The sequence below is a fragment of the Rhipicephalus sanguineus genome, chromosome 6 (assembly GCF_013339695.2).
Source record: "Rhipicephalus sanguineus isolate Rsan-2018 chromosome 6, BIME_Rsan_1.4, whole genome shotgun sequence".
NCBI classification, from domain to species: Eukaryota; Metazoa; Arthropoda; class Arachnida; order Ixodida; family Ixodidae; genus Rhipicephalus; species Rhipicephalus sanguineus.
In genome coordinates this window covers 67,165,255-67,186,088 of record NC_051181.1, presented here as the reverse complement: position 1 = coordinate 67,186,088, position 20,834 = coordinate 67,165,255, and the positions used below count along the sequence as shown (strand labels likewise).

The window sequence follows — 20,834 nt, the reverse complement described above, 5'->3', positions numbered from 1 at the left end:
CGAAGCGGCTCTTGAAATCTCGTCGGTTAAGCAAGACGCAATACCTTCTCCAGGGTTGACTCATTCGCGGGAGCCATGAGGGGAAAATTTCCGCCCGAAGGTCTGTTTTGGGTTTACAGCCTTTGGGTTATCGCGTGATCCATGAGCGCCCCTTTCCACTCGACTACGTCTCTGTGATGACAGGATACACCCTGATGTCGTGCTGCCTGGCGAGATTCATTGATTCGCCGGCGCAAATGCCTTTCTAGCATATTTCGACAAGATGGGGATGAAAATGTCTTGCAAGCTGTGTATTCTACACAGCTTCTTCAACGAGAAAGCACCCTTCTTATGTCTAACTCCGACTGTGCCCTTGAAACTAAGTACACGGGTTTCAAACATTTTCGTCTCCATCTGAAAAGCGGCCACCGCGGCCGCAATTCGATCCCGAGACCTTCGGGTCGGTGACTATCGCTTCACGTACAAACTGTTTTGGAATTCAGCACATATCCTAGTACGCACTTCAAACAGACTGCGCATTTTGCATTCGCATTTCTCTCCCGAGGAAACCAGTCGAGTAGAATTACAGACTCTAAACATTGTTGATTTAAGGTGGCACAACGGTGATCCTTTATATTGCAAGTTCCGTTTGAATCTAACTTAAATACGCCAAATAAGAATATTTAGGTCATGGAAATACGTTTGTGGAAACATCATAATACTGATTACTTCAATATGTAGCAATGAAATATCAGTAATTCTTCAAATCTACGTTGCAAAATAAAAAACATAATATTAATAATGTACTATCTAGTGAAGACAAAGTTCTCAGAGCATGCGGCTAAGTCATTGTAATTGCACAAAGGTTGAAATACGCTACTCACTCGTAAACTTCAGTGCGTCAAATTTTTTAAGCACATTTTCCTCATTTGCATTCTCGTCAGGACGAATTCCCCATTCGGCGGTTTTATTAAAAACAATGGCGCCGACACGATGTTCGGTGTGGTTCACGTTGAGCTGCAGAGAGAAATAAAACAGGAATATGTTATGGAAAATTTTCGACAGTGCGTTTATTTAAATAATCTGCCCGGTTCATCCTACTAGTTTTGGGCGTGAGTTGTGTCCTTATTTTGCAAGCTATTTCTCTTATGCCTTTGTCACGAATGTTACATCTAGGTATCGTAAGGACAACCAAGAGACAATGGAGCCAAAATGGTATATGGGCCGTGTTTTAGTAATTAGGACATTATTGTGAAGAAATTAAAGAGAACTGCTGTGCAGTGAAGAACAATATCGTAGGCGACTGGGTAGATTTTTAAGATTATCGGACACTTTGTGCAAATAAGGTGTAAGCTGCGGTCGTGATTTAGGACCTCTCCTCTGCGCTTCGTGCTCCAAGGTTCACCCTTTTCCAGAAAGGACTCCGCCTATGGAGCGAAGGACAGAGGAAAGCCAGCTCCCAAAAAGCGGCCTACTTGGCTAACAAAACTAATAAATCGGACGGCCGATTCCGAGCGAATATGCTACCGAAAGTTGCTCTCGTCCCTACGTTTGAGTGCGAACATCCATAAGAAAGAATTGCGGCAGCCCACACGACTGAGAATCCCTGCAAACATCGCCATTAATTATAGACAGCTTTCAATCTAAAAACTCCGTCCAGCCACACGACCTGGTACGGCTGCACCACGACGACTCTGCGAGGTTCGACCATGGTGACCAGGACCAATACCTGAGAGATGGGATGCACTGCATCTGAATTCCTAGCAGGGTAACAGGTTTACGTGTTCTTACAAGAGTAGAAGGGGTTATTAAGTTGTTCAAAGATAATCAGCTTATGCTTTTGCATTCTTATAAGGAAGGCGGTTCTGAAAGCGCGTACCCTTGGACATGCTGCTAATTCATGTTCACTCTTAGAGCGCACAGTAATAAGGACGGGCAAGAACGACGCTGTGTCCGCGCCGTTGTTTTCCGTACTCCTTCTCATTGCGTGACATGAAGTCAAGGCGGTTTCGTTGCGTTTACAACACGGCTGTTTAAGGATAAAGCGCAGGCAGCGGTAGATACCAATTTAGTTCCTATAAAAAGGAGCGCCGCTGCAGTCATTCCTAGGCTCATTAATTTCTGGTAGAGCGTGAACCTCACTATGCTCTTTAAAGGAACGAGGAACAAGAAAGAGGACAGCTTGACCGTTTTCGTCATCGCAAGGACCCATAAGCCCTACATTTCTCTTAGCACAATTTTTTGCGAGAGCAGGGCGTGCGAAAACAACCGTGACCCCAGATCCTCCTGAAAACGTTGAGGAAGCTCGAAATGGACGACCATTTTCGCGTGAAGAGTTCATCGAAGCTTGCGAAATTTTCAAGGAAATTACGGTGTTATATGCTGTTTGTCTGTTAATTTCTAATGTCTTCTCTTCCTCAAGACAAGCTTCTTGTTTCCTCAAAGGAATGTTTAGAGTGCAACGACGTTACCTTCTTTCGGAATTCGGCAGCCCAATCGGTTCACGTTTTTTCTTCTTTTCCTGAAGTTTTATTTCAGCATTGCTGATATGCACTTTAAGAAGCAAACCTTTTCAGCAGCGTCGGTGCGTGTTGTATACGTTCATATGCAGCTCCACATTTAAGCGAAATGTTTTATCGCATTGGTACATCTCTGCAGGGTGTTTTTAGAGGGGGGTTGCGTCCTTACAGTTTTTAGATGTGTTGATATTTTATAGTGCTTTTAAGCAAACATTCCTTATTGTGAGGTATGACAAGAATAAAGCCTCAGCCCGCGCCATAATAATATAGCAGGCAACTTTCCGGTGCCACAAAAAACACTATGAACTTACTTCTGTTGCTATTATATTAGATGATTTTAACAACAGTGGCCAAAACCTTGATTTTGCGTGCGAAACACCCGACGCCACACTAGTACAATTCTTGTCTTTAAAGCTGTCTTTTAATGATGCTCCTATTTGCTGGCCTTTTCAGCCACGTGGTCTGAAGCAAAGTATTCCTTATGATTTCGCGCGCTCAAATGCAGTGAGCAGAGCAATAGCTATGCTTTGCTTTGAATCGAATTTCGCACGTCATTCACGCACCATATAGTCTACTTTAAGGCTACTAGCCGAGTAGGCCACCTTGTGGCAGCTGGTTTTCCTTTGTATGTCGTATGGCCTGTGGCGGAGTCCTCTCTGCAAAAAGTGAAGCTTGGAAAAGGAAGGGTGGGAGCACAGGTCCTAAGTGGAGACTACGGGTTATGTCGCATTTGCACAACGTGTCAGAAAGCCTTAAACAGAAAAGGTTGCAAGCTGGCATGCAATTCATCTTGTTTTGTCTACTCGCAACAAGCTTTCCAACTGATGTCCTTGTGTGTGCTGTGAAAGGCCGTGAAGCTGCCGTACATGTCACCGGAGATTCTCAGCTTTCACACTTTCCCACGGAAGCTTCCGTTCCATCAGAGTTGCGAGCGAGTAATCGTTTTGAATTGATACTATGTCTTATTCTTTCAGCTTGCGGCAGTTATCGAATAGCAGCTTCTTTTTGTTAAAGATTTGTAGACAGATGATGAGTGGACGTTTTCTGCATTGTCGTCCTTGATTACTTTCAGTCAGTGTAACGTACTCGCCACCTTCGAATGAAGGATGCGCTTTGCTTGAAAGTTTCATGCGATATGCCTGTTTGTTTTTTCGCTGAATGACATCGTAGTTTTCTGGCCTGCTTTGGCGCGCATCTCGACCACGGGTCACACATTCTTGGCGCTTTGTACAGCCAGTATTTCTTTAGACTCCTCGAAATGTTGCTCTGCTCACTGCCACTGCACTTGGACACTTCGTAGACGCCAACAGCATGCGAGACGATCCGGACAAAATTCGCGCCGTCACGAACTTTCCTGCTTCGAAGTCTACACAAAGCCTTCCTAGCTTCGCGGAGCTCTTCTATTTCAAGCGCTTCGGTGCAGAATTTCGCGAGCATTACACACCTCTTTACCGGCCTCCTGAAGAGTTCTATGTTCCTAGCTTCCTGACCATGCCGACTTTTTTCCTCAGCTAAATGCTGATTTCACTACTGCGCAAGCTCTGATTGCGAATACTTGTACAGACGACAATTTTAGCTCATAATCCATAAGCATGCTCTCTGCTGGCTGTCCTCGCCCAAGGTCATCAGGAAACGACTCGCTTGCTCGGTTTCCCCATGAGTGGACGTCTTTCGTCGCACATGACACGGAACGCAGGCTGTTTCGCCCGCTATGCCATGTAACAGCCCCTTGATGCTAACACCATCGTTTGCGCTTTCGCTCTATCGTATTTGCCTCACATCAGCGACGAGCAACACTTCACTGCGGTACTTCATGACGAGCGCTCGTTGATCAGCTGCCGAGGACGCCAAGTGACGCCTCCCTCCACGCGTTTTTTTCCGTGGAGAGGATAAAATACAGCCTTACATTATTACACAAGCTTCGGACCTTTTGCTCGTCGTTAGGGCGCACTTACGTTCTACCTTCCTGCACGCACATGGCGATGCTTTTTGGCTGGGCACTTGGGCGTCGATAGCATGCGCCTTCGCTTCTGTTGGCATGGTCTGCCGCACTGCACACGGCGTTACGTCGCTGCTTGTGAGCCATGAGTGACGAAAAATACTATCTAACGTTCTCAGTGCTTAGCACTACTCAGAGTAAAAGGAAACAAAGGTAGGGGCAGAAGGGTGGACAAAATGACAGCGTGAGGGCTAACAGCGACTGGTTTATTATTCCGTGACTCTCATGACATGCTCTATATTGAGGAAACCGTGTGACATAGATGGCTAACAAAACATTCAACCGACATGCGCGGGCAGTCCGATAGAGGTCAGTTCCTTGTTTGACAAGGCTAAGCATAGCGAGCCTACGCATGAATTAACAAGCATTTTGATGACTTTCGCTTCAATAATTTTCCGTTTAATCAGATTGGAGCTCCAACTCAGGACGACACACTTTTGGACTCAAGGTGCGCGACTACATGTCTTGCAGCGCAAAATAAGAAACTCCACCACTGTAATATATTCTCAGCGTTGTTGCAGTGCTCGCGCAACCTATCGTTCAGGCACCGGCATGTCTGTCCAGCGTAATATTGTCCCACTTATGACGACAATCTTGCGTTGCTCTGCGCATTCGGCTGGTTAGGCCAAGAAGCGGCTCAGTCCGAACGTTTTTGTTCTCTTCTATGCATGGTTCCCACACACGACAGTCATGCGGCATTAGTCCCCCTTTGAAAATTATCGACTCGATGCTTCTAAAGGGAAACAATTCGGCAGATCCCACGCCTTGCCGGAATCGCTATCATGCGAAGCAGTTAGCGGGTCGTACGATACTGCATTTTTTGGCTTTGATCCAAGCGCAACGAGTAATTGTTGTAGTTGTGTGCACATCGTGGGCTTATGAGGCACGTAGACAACACCGGCGTTTAAAGGGTAGCTTATGCTATGACGTAACGTCAGGACTCACGTCAGAGCACATACGTCAATATTATCGATATGAAGTGCACTTCACGGTGCGATGATGTGAATATCATATACGTAATTTTTGTTAGCGTATTGCTCCGGAGTCGAGTGAGGCTTGAATTTAGCTTGTGGAATCATACAAATACAAATGTAACGTTTATTAGATTTTTATGGAAACGGAGCCAACACTGGAACCACAGACGTTAACCTGACATGACGTCTGTATCATAGGAATTCGTATGTAGCGTTTATTGCTTTGTTCTAAAATTACATAGCCAGCACCTTTCACATAGCTGAAGATTGCCTGTTCCAGCTATGCGAAAAGAGCAACGCCGCTAAGCAGTAACAGATGACAGAGAAAGAGTGACGCAGCCGTACAGTGCAGTTGGATCTTGACGATAACGCAGGAGTAGAGGCGAACACCATGAACCGGTGGCCGTTTGCACCACCTTCCGTATTCCGGGAAAAAGGCGACGAAGATCTAGGCGACTGGCTACACCTTTATGAACGCTACGGCCTAGCGCTTGCATGGACTGATGCGCAGAAGGCCGACAACCTGGTGTTCACGCTGGAAGACGTTGCACGACCGTGGTATTTGACGGCCCTACGAGAAAACACACTAAAAACATGGGAGGACTGGCGAACGGCGGTGAAGGAAAATTTTTCGGGAGACCATGTTCGAGAATGGGCGTGCATACAGCTGCAACAACGACAGCAGCAGCTCGGGAATATGTCTCGGCCATCCTGCAGCTCTGTGCCCGTGTGAACGCCGAGATGCGAGAGTCAGAGAAACTTCGCCATCTTCTGAGAGGGCTAAGACCCGAGATGATCGAGCGAGTTGCCGTAACTAACCCAAGTGCAACCCAAGAATGTCTGCAACATTTGCAGAGAGTGACGCACGTTGGAGCGATGGCAAGACACGCCCTCATGGAAATGCCGACGCATCCATTGCCGGGGCGACACACGGAGAATACGTTCCCGCTTACAGTTCGGGACACGAGTTCGCGTGTTGACAGCGTCGGGATGCTGAACGAGCCATCCACTCTGCTGTACGCTCCGACCCGCCAGGAAACACCCGACTAGAGCACGGTGGCGGCCCTCAGTGCATGGCAGGAAACACTACGGGCCTTGACAGCCGCAGTCGACCGGCTCGGGGAGCAAGATCGCCGGCGCTTCCCACGTCGTACTGGAAGAACCCAGAATGGTCAAGTGTTCTGCTTTCGCTGCAATCGATCCGGACACATTGCAAGGCAGTGTCATGAGCCAATCGCTACACCACAAACCCATGACCTTCCGGGAAACTAGTAGCCCCAGGTCATGGTGTCCGACTCGATGAACAACAACGGACTCCCGAATACGCGAAGTTCCACGAGACGGAACTAATCACCCTTCCATCCACGATCTACGGGTACATCATCAGTGCAATTATTGACACAGGGGATGCAGTGAACATGGTGTCCGAGGCGCTGGCATTGAGCTTGGGCAGTGTTGTGCGGCCTACTGATGATGATGAAATGAACTTTATTTGGTCCTGGAGAACCCCGATCAGACAACCCCCGAAGGGGGGTCCGCCGCAGTTGCTGGCCGCGCCCACGCCGGTACTGGAAGACCGTGGCCCTCCGCCCGTTCGCAGGCCTCCTGGACTGCCGACAGCTGGACTGAGAGCGCGTTGCTTTTAAGAGCCCTCTCCCAGTCCTCTTCTGTGCTGAACTTTGCGCTAAGTAACGCCGGGCACTGCCAGAGCATATGATCGAGTGTGCAATTATCCGCCCCACAGCTAGGACATCCTGGATTTATGCCTTCAGCAAAGTGGCTAAACGTGCTGCGCGTAAGATCGGTGAGTGTAGAGGTCGTGGACTCGTGCGGGGAAGCTGAACTGGATGTACATATTGGCGGGCAAGTGAAAGTGAGGGCTACTTTTGAGGTGCGTTCAGGTTTCCCGCATGACTTGTTGAGCAGCCTACCATTTTGCCATGCGGGGAACCTTGTCCTAGACTTTCAGAGGAGGAAACTGGCATCACAATGCCAACAGATAAGTCTATCACTTGAGGAAGACACACAAACTAACCCTCCGGACACGGCGGCCATGCACTGCCTAGACGAGCTACGTATTCCTCCCAAGTCAAAGGCCATCATCGCCGTCCGGATCACTGCAGATGGGCCCTATTTAGCGGAACCTCTGGCTCAGGAACGAGACGCTCCCTGCCCCATAGTGGCTCGCACATTGACAATTGTTCGTGACCGGATCATTGATGCTTGGATTGCTAACCCAGACGACACGCCCTTGGTCATGCCAAAAGGTGTAGCCCTCGATACGGCGATGCCATTGTCAAATGCGCATCCCTTTTGCGCATCCCTTCCCCACAGCAACACGGACCAGAGTAGCGTAGTACAACTGGGACGAGATTTACACAAGAAGCTCGACATTCCCAAGACTTACTGAAGGAATCCGACCACATTTTGTCGAGGGCTACAGGTATGATCGGACGAATAGACGTGGCTGAGCACAATATCGACACTGGGACGGCCAGCTCGGCAGAACCCTCATCGCAGCTCGCCGGTCGAGCGCCAAGTTATTGAAGACCAGGTTTCAACGATGCTAGAAAAGGGTTTTATCCGTGCTTTTACAAGTGCATGGTCATCGCCAGGAGGTATTGGTACGCAAACCCGATGGATCATGGAGGTTCTGCGTCGATATCCGCAGACTAAACTCTGTCACAAAAACAATTGGCAGATCCCACGTACCGTGGGAATCGAAGTTATGCGAAGCATGCGCGAAACGGTGACTGTGGCGTAATTTATCACATTGAGCTAAACGTTACGGAATTACGCTAGAGAAATATGGAAGTGGTATACGCACACTCATATGTTGTAGAGTCGCATATCAATTATATAACCAGTTGTTTACAGTTGCGCAGCGATGGCAACAGATACATGGGTGTTACCAACACCAGACGCGGTAAGCTGATATGTAGTGCTTATATTCTTCAATACTGGATAGCGCGAATCCGAACAAGGACAAAGAAGGAACACAGACGCACAGGACAGGCGTAACTCGCAACTAAGCTTCATTCAGGAAAGCATCCCTAGATGTATACATAGCCGAATAGCACGCGCATGTGCACTGCACGTACGTTACAGTCACAGTTACAGTTGTAATGCTTATACTTGTCCTTTATGACGGAGAACGCACGCACGTTTCACGAAACCGTGTGTATGTGTAGAAAAGAATCTTGACAGTTCTCGAACAAGGTCATCATCACCGTGATCAGTGAGCACCAGCAGCTGGACCGGGCTTGTTAATCGGATGCGTTCGTTATCGCGGTTACAAGGGTTCTAAGTGTAGTGATGTGCGAGGTATAGTACAGCTGGTGGATATCCTGGATGCCTCTTACGATGTAATGATCTATGATGCCTCCTGTCGTGGACGTGGCAGCGAGGTCTTTTGATGCCCTGTCCACATCCAAGCCGTCTTTCACGCAGTATAAGTACCAAACATTATTCGGTCTTGATAATTCAATGTTCAAGACACCGGTAATGATGAGAGGGCCAGTTCTCTCAGCAGATTTATTTTAGGAAGCATTGACGCCGGTTTTTGCGTAATCCACGTGGTCCACGTTGCGGGCCATGTGGACGAGTGGATGGTAGTTGAGCGCCTTCCAGGGGTGTTCTCTCTTCAGTTTCCGCACTTTCCTTGCGTTCGCCGCGGTGGTATAGCGGTTAAGATGATCGGCTTCTGACCCGAAGGTCGCGGGTTCGATCCCGGCCGCGGCGGTCGCATTAGGATAGAGAAAAAATGCTAGATGCCCGTGTTCTGTGTCATCTCGGTACACGTTAAAGAATACCCAATCGTCAAAATTTCCTGAGCCATTCGCTACGGCGTCTCTCGTATCATATCGTGGTTTTCGGACATAAAACCCCAACAGTTATTTTTATTATCACTTTCCTTGCGTGTCAATATGCGTGTTCGCGGTTACTGTGTTAGTTGAGACTCTGTATCACCTGTGACACATACCCGCGTAACATTAACTCTGGTTTACGGGTATGTGCCACACGTGACTGAGAGAAATGGTGTCATGCCGTACGCGACAGGCTTTATTTTTTTATTATTTTATTTCATTTATTTTTTCATCTTGACACCTTCTTGTAGCAATGTGTATTATTACTGTAAGTGGTGTCTGTTATTGATGTACATGTGACGTTAATAACCGGCAATAAAGAAAAAAAATTCGGCAGATCCCATGTACCGTGGGAGTCGATGTTATGTGAAGCATGCGGCGGGAAGGGAACTGTGGAGTAATTTTTTTTACTGAGCGACACGCCACAAAATGACGCTAAATATATGTGTAAATATTATACTCACATATATATGTTGAAGAGCCGCATATCTGTTATATAAACAGTTGTTTACGGTTGGGTAACGCTGCCAACGGCAACGTGGGTATTACCAACACCGTAAGCTGTAAGCTGATATGTAGTGTTTATACTTGTCCCTTATGATGGAGAACGCACGCATGTTTCACGAACCCGTGTGAATGTGTGGAAGAAGTTCTTGACTGTTCTTGAACAAGGTCATCATCACCGTGATCAGTGAGCACCAGCAGCTGGTCATGACTTTTATAGGATCCGCTCGTGATCGCGGGTCCATGTGTAATGAAGTATGTGGTATAGTAGAGCTGTCGTAATTCGCGGATGCCTCGGTCATTTCGTCGACAAATTGTGAGTAGATAGAACCGGCGACATCTCGTAACCTGAAGCCACCCTTCGCGTTGGTGAGGTATAGGCCGTCGAGGCTGGTAGGCCCGAATAGTGCTACGTAAACCGACATCAGTGGATGGTGCTTGCCATATTCGTAGACTGCCTGGGCGTGTGGCCTACGTTTCCTAGTATACAAAACGGCTGTCAATCAATCTGGCATCATCTTCGGTCAGCATGAGGCCAACACCCAGCCTCGTAAGAAATGAAGAGGCCACTTCGTGATTCTGGCAGACGAAGTGCACTTTACGGTGCGGTGATGTAGATTTCATACGTAACTTTCGTTATTACATTCCTCCAGGCTCGAGCAATGCTTCAATATAGCTTGCTGAATCATATGAATAAAATATACTGTTTATTAGACTGCTATAAAAGCGGAGCCAATACTGGAACCACAGACGTTAATCTGATATGACGCCTGTATCGTAGGAGTACACATCGTAGGAGTATCATGTAGTGCTCATTGCTTTCTTGTAAAATTACATAGTGCGCACCACAACCACAATTGACGTTGCACAAACATTACGCCTGCGTAGACTATTTTTCCAAACCAGTTTATAGACCTGGCGTGGCTCAGTGGTAGAATACCCGATTGCCACGCAGAATGCGTGGGTTTGATTCCTGCTGGAATCTTAATTTTCACTCTTTCCATTCGTCAAGTCAACGCTGCCGATGTTGGTTTCTCTTAACACTCTCGCATTTAAGTTACCAATGTCTGTTCTCGCCGTTCCTGGGTAGATATAAACTGCCAATCACCTGTGGCGCATACCCGTACACCGCGGTCCGTGGCAAACGAGCATGTGCCACACGTGTCTAGGGGAAAGGGTTTGACGACGTACGCGACAGGATTTTTATATTATTCATGTCATGACCCGACAATCATATTCGTCAAATCATCGTACCCTCCCATGCCAATTTTGGTTGACACAGGGTTAAGGAGGCGATCATGAGAGCACCCAGACGTAGGCGGCTAGATAGATAGCTAAGAAATGCTTCGCATTTAAAAAATGCGAAGCATTTCTTAGCGAACCATTGGCACTTTGAGCGTCTCTGTCTACGTATATATCTATCTATCTATCTATCTAGCCGCCTACGTCTGGGCGCTCTTCTGTTCGTCTCCATAACTTCTAATGTACTAAAATTGGCTTGGCAGGGGATCAGTGTATGGTCAACACGATTCACTGGTCATTACATGAATAATGCAAAATACCTGTCACGTACGTCATGAAACCCTTTCTCTCAGTCACGTGTGGCACATACCCGCATACCAGAGTTTATGTTATACGGGTATGTGCCACAGGTGACATAATGTCTCAACCAACACAGTAAACGCGAACACACACATTGACACGCAATTGTAGGGGCTTTAATTTTGACCATCTCGTATTCTTTAACGTGCACCGAGATCGCACAGTACACGGGTATCTAACATTTTGCATCCATCGAAATGTGGCCGCCGCGGCCGGGATCGAACCCGCGACCTACGGGTCAGCAGCCGAGCACCGTAACCGCTACACCACCGTGGCGGACACAAGGAAAGTGAGGAAGCTGAAAACAGAACACCCCTGGAAGACGCTCAACTACCATGCACTCGTTCACGTGCTCCGCAACGTGGACCACGTCGATTATGCAAAAGCCGGGGTCAATGCTTACTACAATAAATCTGCCGAGAGAACCAGGCCGCTCATCATTATCGGTGACTTCAACATTGATTTATCAAGACCCAACAACGACTGGTCTTTATACTGCGTGAAAGACGGCTTGAATGTGGACAGGGTGTCAAAAGGCCTCGCTGCCACGTGCAGGACAGGAGGCGTCATAGATCATTTCATCGTAAGAGGCATCCAGGATTTCCACCAGCTGCGCTATACCTCGTACTTCACTACACTTAGACCTCTCGTAGCCGGGATCACGAACGGATCCGATTAACAAGTCCGGTCGAGCTCCTTCCTAGTGCTCAATGATCACGTTGATGATGACCTTGTTCAAGAACTGTCAAGAACACCTTCTACACATACACACGGGTTCGTGAAACGTGCGTGCGTTCCCGTCATAACAGATAAGTATAAGCATAACAACTCTAACCCAACTGCAACTGTGACTGTAACGTACGTGCAGTGCACCTGCGTGTGCCACTTGGCTGTGTGTATACCTAGGGGAACTTTTCTGAATGAAGCTTAGTTGCAGGTAACGCCTGTCCTGTGCATTTGTGTTTCGTCTTTGTGCTGTTCGGATACGCGCTATCCAGTATTGAAGAATATAAGCACTACATATCAGCTTACCGCGTCTGGTGATCGTAACACCCATGTTGCTGTTGGCATGGCTACGCAACTGTAAACAACTGGTTAGGCGTAATACACGGACTTCAGCCACACACCCCATCCGAAGAGATTAAGGCAAATCTCAGGGTGCGTACCCAAGGCGTGGAAGTCCTCCAGGCACGAATGCTCGGCGACACTAAAGCAGCAGTAATCACCTTTTATGGTGGACATGTACCACGCTTCGTCTATTATCGTGGCGGCGAGCTCTCTACCCCTACAAGAATACCACGCAAGTGTGCAAAGTCTGTTACCACATTGGTCATAGGTCTGACGTATGCCCTCAGCCTGACACTCCGGTGTGTCGAATCTGTGGCCATGCGATATCCTGTTCCCAGTCACGAATGCTCGCCCAAGTGTGCAACCTGTGGCGAAGACCACCTCACGGGAGATCGCACTTGCAAGAAGAGGCTCAAACATCTGCGCCGCAAACGCTCCAAAACTAGCAACACGTCAACCTCGCACTTGCCAAGAGGGCCCGGTTCGACAATGACGAAGAAGCAGCTCCGCTGGTTCAGCTCGGAAGCCGAAGACCTGGATGTGGACTGGCCCGGCCTGCCACCTGCCTCCGATATTCCCCGTGTTAAGCTGTTTATTGGACGGCACTCGGCGACAATGCACTATGGCGACAGTCAAGGCAAAAGCACGGGCTCCGAGAGCGCAAGCGGCGTTTTGAAGAGGACGACCCACTAGGAGCCGCTGGAAAGCGCAACCGTTAAGCAGCACCAATTGCTTCGTCACAATTACCCCGGGTACGAAAAGGGCGCCGTCCGGCGACCTAACAGCTCGTTACTATGAGTGGGTCATAGTAGGCCTTAAGGCGCTCCACGTTGACAATGTCGCGCCCTCGACGGCGCATGTCCGAAGCTGGTTCGATGGGTTCGATCAGGTAGTTGACCGGGGATGTGCGCTCGACGACCCGGTAGGGGCCTTCGTATTTCGGCAGTAGTTTTGAGGAGAGGCCGGTTGCAGTGGTAGGGACCGAGAGCCATACGAGCGCTCCGGGGAGGAACGTGGACTCAGAAGTGGTGGTGCCACCGCGAAGGCTCTTCTGCCGCTCTTGTTCGTGCGTTGTAAAGGCCTTTGCAAGCTCGCGACACTCTTCAGCAAGCCTGGCTGTGTCAGAAATAGGCGCACAATCAGATGGATCCGGCTTGTAGGGTAGTATCGTGTCAATGGTGTGCAACGGGTGCCTTCCGTACAACAGGAAGAAGGGTGAAAACCCAGTAGTGCTCTGAGGGGCGGTATTATAGGCGTAGGTGACGAAGGGCAGAATGGCATCCCAATTTGTGTGATCGGCGGCGACGTACATTGAGAGCATGTCGCCGAGCGTGCGGTTGAAGCGTTCGGTTAGGCCATTCGTCTGCGGGCGGTAAGCAGTAGTTTTGCGATGAACAGCATGGCACTCTTTGAGAATGGCTTCGACGACTTCCGACAAGAAGACACGGCCTCGATCGCTGAGAAGCTCCTGGGGTGGACCGTGACGCAGCATGAATCGGTGTAGCAGGAAGGAGGCAACATCACGCGCTGTAGCCGCTGGGAGGGCAGCGGTTTCGGCGTATCGCGTTAGATGGTCAACGGCGACGATGGCCCAACGGTTACCAGCCGACGTCAGAGGAAGTGGTCCATACAAATCGATGCCCACGCGCCCAAACGGACGGTTAGGGCAAGGTAATGGTTGTAGACCGACTGGTGACACGTGCGTTGAAGGTTTTCGGCGTTGGCAATCGAGGCAGGAGCGGACGAACTTCTGCACGTAGCGGTACATCCCTCGCCAGAAGTATCGTTGTCGAATGCGGCGGTAAGTTTTGGATACCCCAGAGTGCGCGCATTGCGGATCAGAGTGGAAGGACTCGCATATTTCAGCACGCAGACTTCGGGGTATCACAAGTAGCCACTGGCGGCCGTCGGCGTTGTAATTGCGTCGGTGCAGTAGGTCGTCACGAATGGCGAAATGGTGGGCTTGACGACGCAACGCGCGAGTGGTTGGTGTTGTCGACGGATCAGTGAGCAAGTCTATTAGCGAAGCGATCCATTTATCCTTGCGCTGCTCGGTAGCGATGGTGTGAACATCGATAGAAGAAACAGCAGTGTGAGACACTGAGCTGGAGGCATTGTCGTCAGGCAAGGGGGAGCGCGAGAGGGCGTCGGCGTCAGCATGCTGACGTCCGTTGCGGTACAGCACGCGGATGTCGTAGTCTTGCAGGCGAAGTGCCCAACGGGCGAGACGGCCCGAGGGATCCTTCAATGACGACAGCCAGCACAGTGCGTGGTGATCGGTGACGACATCAAATGGGCGACCATACAAATAAGGTCGGAATTTTGTAAGGGCCCAGATGATCGCCAGGCACTCTTTTTCCGTGACAGTGTAATTGGTCTCGGCTCTAGTAAGCGTACGACTTGCGTAGGCGACGACATATTCGGGGAACCCTGGTTTGCGTTGCGCAAGAACAGCACCGAGGCCTACACCGCTGGCGTCCGTGTGTACCTCCGTTGGGGCCGTAGGGTCGTAGTGGCGTAGTATGGGAGGCGACGTCAACAAACGACGGAGCGTTGCGAAAGCGTCGTCGCACTCTGACGACCACGAATGGAGGGGCCCGTTACTTCCGAGGAGCTTCGTCAGCGGCGATATGATAGTCGCGAAGTTTCGAATGAAGCGCCGAAAGTAGGAACACAGTCCTACGAAACTGCGCAGTTCTTTGACGGACGTTGGTTTGGGAAATTCGGCCACGGCCCGAAGCTTGGCCGGATCGGGAAGGATGCCGTCCTTGGACACGACGTAGCCTAGGATTGTCAGCTGCCGTGCTGCAAATCGGCACTTCTTCAGGTTCAGTTGGAGGCCGGCGTTGGTCAAACGCGTCAAAACATGCCGCAGACGTTGAAGATGCGTGGAGAAGTCCGGAGCGAAAACGACGACGTCGTCCAGGTAACACAAGCACGTGTGCCATTTCAAGTTGCGCAGAACGGTGTCCATCATGCGCTCAAAGGTCGCGGGCGCATTGCACAGACCAAACGGCATGACGTTGAACTCGTACAAGCCGTCGGGCGTGACAAAGGCTGTCTTCGGTCGAGCGTCATCAGCCATGGGTACTTGCCAGTACCCCGAGCGCAAATCGAGAGATGAAAAGTATTCTGCTCCTTGGAGGCTGTCAATCGCGTCGTCTATTCGCGGCAGTGGATAAACATCCTTCCGAGTGATCTTGTTGAGCCTTCGGTAGTCCACACAGAAGCGCACAGAACCGTCCTTCTTGGCAACGAGAACAACAGGAGACGCCCACGGGCTGTCCGAGGGTCGAATAACGTCGCGTCGAAGCATATCGTCCACTTGCTCATTAATTACCCGACGTTCTGTGGGAGACACGCGATATGGACGTTGCCGCAGTGGTGGTTGGGCGCCAGTGTCGATGCGATGCGTAACAGCGGACGTGCGGCCGAGAGAAGTTTGCCCGACATCGAAAGAAGAACGAAATTCTTCCAACAGGCACAGAAGCTGGGAACGCTGGACCGACGTAAGGTTGTCAGCAATGGAGGGACCAAATACATCCGCGGGTGAGGAATCAGACGTGGAAACGGCACTGATGGTACGGGAACTGGTGCAGTGCGAGTCATCGGGTGCGTCCAGAACTTGTGCGTCTTCGAGGGGCTCCACTCTGCCGAGACATTCCCCTCGCACCAACGTAACAATGTGCGGGGATGGGTTGGTAACAAAAATAGCGGTGCTACCCTGAGTGACTTGCACGGTCGCGAAAGGTACCAGCAACCCTTTCATAGTGCAAACGCGGCCAGATGGTGAAAGGAGTGCAATTGTGTCGCAGAGACCGGCGCAGTAAACTGGCACAGCCGTCGACGAGTTCGGAGGAACTTTGGTATCGTCTTTGACGAGGGTCTTGGTGAATGCCGATGGACTGTCTGCCGGCGTCAAATGTGAGAACGGTGAGAGTTCGAGGGCGGCTGGTGCGCAGTGAATTATGGCGTCGTGGCGGGAGAGAAAATCCCATCCTAGGATGACGTCGTGGGAGCATGCAGCAATTATGATGAACTCGACGTCGTACAGAACGTCCTGAATGACGACGCGAGAAGTGCATACTGCTGTAGGCCTAATACTCTGGGAGCTGGCGGTATGGAGGGACATCCCAGAAAGTGGCGTCGTCACTTTTCGAAGTAAGCGGCTAAGTTTTGCGTCCATAACGGATACGGCGGCTCCAGTGTCGACAAGGGCAGATGCGCGAACACCGTCCACAAACACGTCTATGACATTCGATGGACTTCGCTGAGGGCTTTTACAGTTCGATAGCGTCGCAGCCCTTGCCTCGTGGACTGCGACGACTAGTTTTCCTGCTCTCGTGCGACAGAACGTGGCCGCATTGGTGACAGTGAGCGACGGCGCGGAGACGGAGAGCGGCGAGTGGATGGAGCTGGGCGTGACGTTGGCGACATAGGCGGGTCGTAGAATGCACGGCTGGACTGGCTGGTGGTGGTTGACGCGACTCGAGGTGGCTGCACGCGATGGCAGTAACGGGCCACGTGACCGGCATAACCGCAGGCAAAGCAGATGGGCCGATTGTCGGGTGTGCGCCATCGGTTCGCCGGGGCAGGTCCCGCCCACGTCGCAGGATGCGATTGACGGGGCGGCTGCTGGAATGACTGCAAGGTGGGTTGCAGTCGGGGCCTAGGGATGACGGCAGCATACGTAGCCGGCACGCCCGCTTCGAAGGACGGAGGTCTAGCGGCGGCTTCGGCGTAACTCAACGGTGCAGCCGCAGGGATTGCCGGGTGCGTCCTGGCGACAACCTGAGCGTAACTCTGTGGCGCAGGAGCCGGAGGTTGCTGGTGGTACTCAGGCATCACCTCCGCGATTTCCTGCTCAATCGCTCGGCGGATGGGAGGAAGAAGAGTCGTCGACGACTGTTGAACGTGCGGCGGGTGGGCGAAGGCCAGGAGAGAGAACTGGCGTGCGATTTCCTCGCGCACGAATGCCTTCATTTCTGCCAGCAGCGTGGCCTGGTCAGGTATGGCCGCCAAGCCAGCAAGCTCTTCGTCGCGTGATGGAGAGCGACGGGTCATCGAACGTTGCCGGCGGAGCTCCTCGTAGCTCTGGCACAGTGTGATGACCTCGGCCACGGTGGAAGGGTTTTTAGCGAGCAACATGGTGAATGCATCGTCGTCAATGCCCTTCATAACGTTCCGGATTTTGTCAGACTCGGACATGGTGCCGTTGGCTTTTTTACACAAGTCCAGGACGTCTTCGATATAACTGGTGAAAGATTCACCGGCCTGCTGAGCTCGTTCGCGTAAGCGCTGTTCTGCTTGTAGCTTACGAACTGCAGGGCGGCCAAAAACGTTGATGACGGCGGTTTTGAAATCAGACCAAGTAGCAAAATCGGACGCGTGGTTGTTGTACCACAAACTTGCTACTCCCGCGAGGTAGAAGACTAAGTTGCTCAACTTGCCTGCTTCGTCCCATTTGTTGGGTACGCTCACGCGCTCGTAAATTGCGAGCCAGTCCTCCACGTCGGTACCATCGGCGCCAGTGAAGATAGGTGGATCGCGGATGCGTGGGACACCGGGACATGTGGTCGGTGTGGGAGGCGGCGTTTGCTGAGCGGCGTCTTGGGGCATGGTAGATGGCAGAGTACGGGAACGAAGCTCCAGGGGCATTGAATGGGAGCACAGCACTCTCCACCAATTTGTTAAGCTGTTTATTGGACGGCACTCGGCGACAATGCACTATGGCGACAGTCAAGGCAAAAGCACGGGCTCCGAGAGCGCGAGCGGCGTTTTGAAGAGGACGACCCACTAGGAGCCGCTGGAAAGCGCAACCGTTAAGCAGCACCAATTGCTTCGTCACACCCGCTCCAAGGACCAGCCGCTCCAAGGAAGGTCACAGTCACAGTCTCGGTCAAGGTCCCGGTCAAGGTCCCAGTCAAAGTCCCGGTCAAGGTCCCGGTCATGGTCCCACACGGGAAGTCCTTCTAAACCGCCAACAAGACCCCGCATCTCACTCCTCCAAAGGCCACAAGGCCAGGGCTCCAGGCTACCCCAGGTCGCCTCGTCCAGAGGAGGTAAGGAGAGCGGACGCCACGTCTCCCAGTGCTCCTATCACTAACAATCCAGAGTATCAACGAATGGTAGCCAAGAACAAACTCCTTCGCGAGAGTCTGGCTGAGATTAGGAAAGAGTTGGCGTCCCTCAAAGCTCACCAGAGACAAACCCCACAGAAGCAACTTCGCCACCCGGTTGGCCACGTTTCGTGCCAAAATGAAATGTCTTCAGGGTCACCTGAACGTATCCTCCCACAAATTATGCAGCAACTCGAAAGCATGCAGGCTTTTCAGCAGCACTTGTATTTCGAATTTCAGAATCCTAAAGCTTATGTCAACGAATCTGTATCTAAGGCTAAAAGTATCTCAAGGAAACGCACGAATGATAGCCCGAGTTCGCCTCGAAGCCGGCGACCGAAACAGGCGGACGCCGCGGACATCGCCACTATCCATCATGGCGAATCCACCGCGTAATATACGCACACACGTAAACCACCTGGAGATCTGGCATTGGAACTGCCGCACCTTTCATAAACGTGCGGCAGCTCTACTGCAGTTCATACAGACAACACCAGTTAAACCAGACATTATTTGTCTGCAGGAAACAGGCGCCAAGCCAGTGACGCTACGGGGTTATAGCTTTTCCAGTACGGACTTCCCAAAAATCGCGACGCTGGTGGCTAAGGATATCTCATCGAATGTACATTACATATCAGGATGTCAAACTTCACACCACGTTATTGAGATTTACGCACGCAAGGGCAGCAAGCCCAGCACCTTTATTGTAAATGTATACAGCCCGCCCAAAGAAAAGGGCACATATTTCGAAGCTCTGATTGGTGGGGCAGTCTCCCTTTTGCGCAAGCAGGGTCGCCTCGTTTTCCTGGGTGATTTTAACGCCCCTCATACAAGCTGGGGATACACGCGCGACACTCCAAAAGGGGGACTTTTAGAAAAAGCTGTAGAGAATCACGGGCTCCATCTCATCACACTCCCCGTAGTCCCTACGCGGTGGGGAAACAGTGTCAGTGTCGACACTGTTTACGTTAAACTCACCTGACGCCACCTGGACTAATCTCGACGAAACCTTAGGCAGTGACCACTATATCATTAGTGTGCGCATAGCTTCGCCAAAGTTCCGTCGTACTACTGGCCAGGTGACGATAACAGACTGGTCTAAATACAGACAAATCCCCCTACCACCAAACACCTTTAAGGATGCTAAAGCATGGGCCACTTACTTTCGTGATGCGCATGTGTCCGTTTCGAAACGCATTGCCCTTACATCGGAAGCACCGGTTGTGGACCGGCATCTCCTTCATATGTGGGAAAGTAGACGCAGCCTAATTAAGCGATGGAAGCGCCAGCGCTTCCATCGTAGACTGCGTCTCAAAATAGCCGAAGTTTCGGAGCGCGCCAACGAATATGCTCGTAAACTCGAGACGGAAAGCTGGGTGCAGTTCTGTGACTCGATGAGGGATGCGTTAAGCACGGCGAAGACATGGGCTATTTTGCGAAGCTTGCTTGACCCTGGCGGCACGAAATCTACGGTATCCCGGACGATCCGGAGATTGGTGGGGGATTTCACAGGCACGGAAGAACAGCTCTTGAAAATCCTCCATACGAAATACGTAGGTGACGCCGGTGGTCCGCCATGCACGCTTGGATACGACGGCGCGCCAAATGCAGCGCTGGACGAGCCTATCACAAGGGCTGAACTTTTTGCTGCGGCACAATCTGCTAAATCCAACACAGCACCGGGACGCGATCGCGTTACTAACGCCACGTTACGAAACCTTAGTGATGATTGCTTAGATTAATTAGTCCGATATTTTAATGAGCACATTTGGGAAACTGGGTTTCTTCCGCCAGATTGGAAGGAAGCCTCAATCGTACTAATCGCCAAGCGTGGCAAAACACCCACCTTACAGACGCTGCGTCCGATTTCTTTTACATCTTGTCTCGGCAAGCTCTTCGAGAAAGTCATTCACACCCGCCTATCACACTATCTCGAGGATCTCGGTTTTTTCGCTACCCACATGTATGGTTCCGCCACGGCCTTTCAACAGAGGACGTTTTCCTCCGGCTTCGGGACGAAGTACTACGCAACATTCCCTCGGGCACGGAACACATCTTTGTTGCTCTTGACCTAAAAAGCGCGTTTGATACCATCGGCCACGACCTCATCTTGCAGGAGCTCAGCTCCTCCAACTGTGGGGAACGGATATATCGCTATATCCGTTCTTTCCTCGCCGATCGAACTGCAACAATAGGCTTAGGAG

At 50.8% G+C, this 20,834-nt stretch overlaps 1 protein-coding gene across 1 annotated transcript in view; it reads right to left on the bottom strand.

Annotated features, from left to right (window-relative positions):
* Window positions 1-20,834, bottom strand: part of LOC119395859 (complement factor B) — a 236,330-nt gene that overhangs the window by 90,543 nt on the left and 124,953 nt on the right. The window contains exon 11 of the mRNA XM_037662862.2: window positions 864-996. Within this exon, the coding sequence (XP_037518790.1) occupies window positions 864-996 (133 nt within the window). The remainder of the gene's footprint in view (window positions 1-863; window positions 997-20,834) is intronic.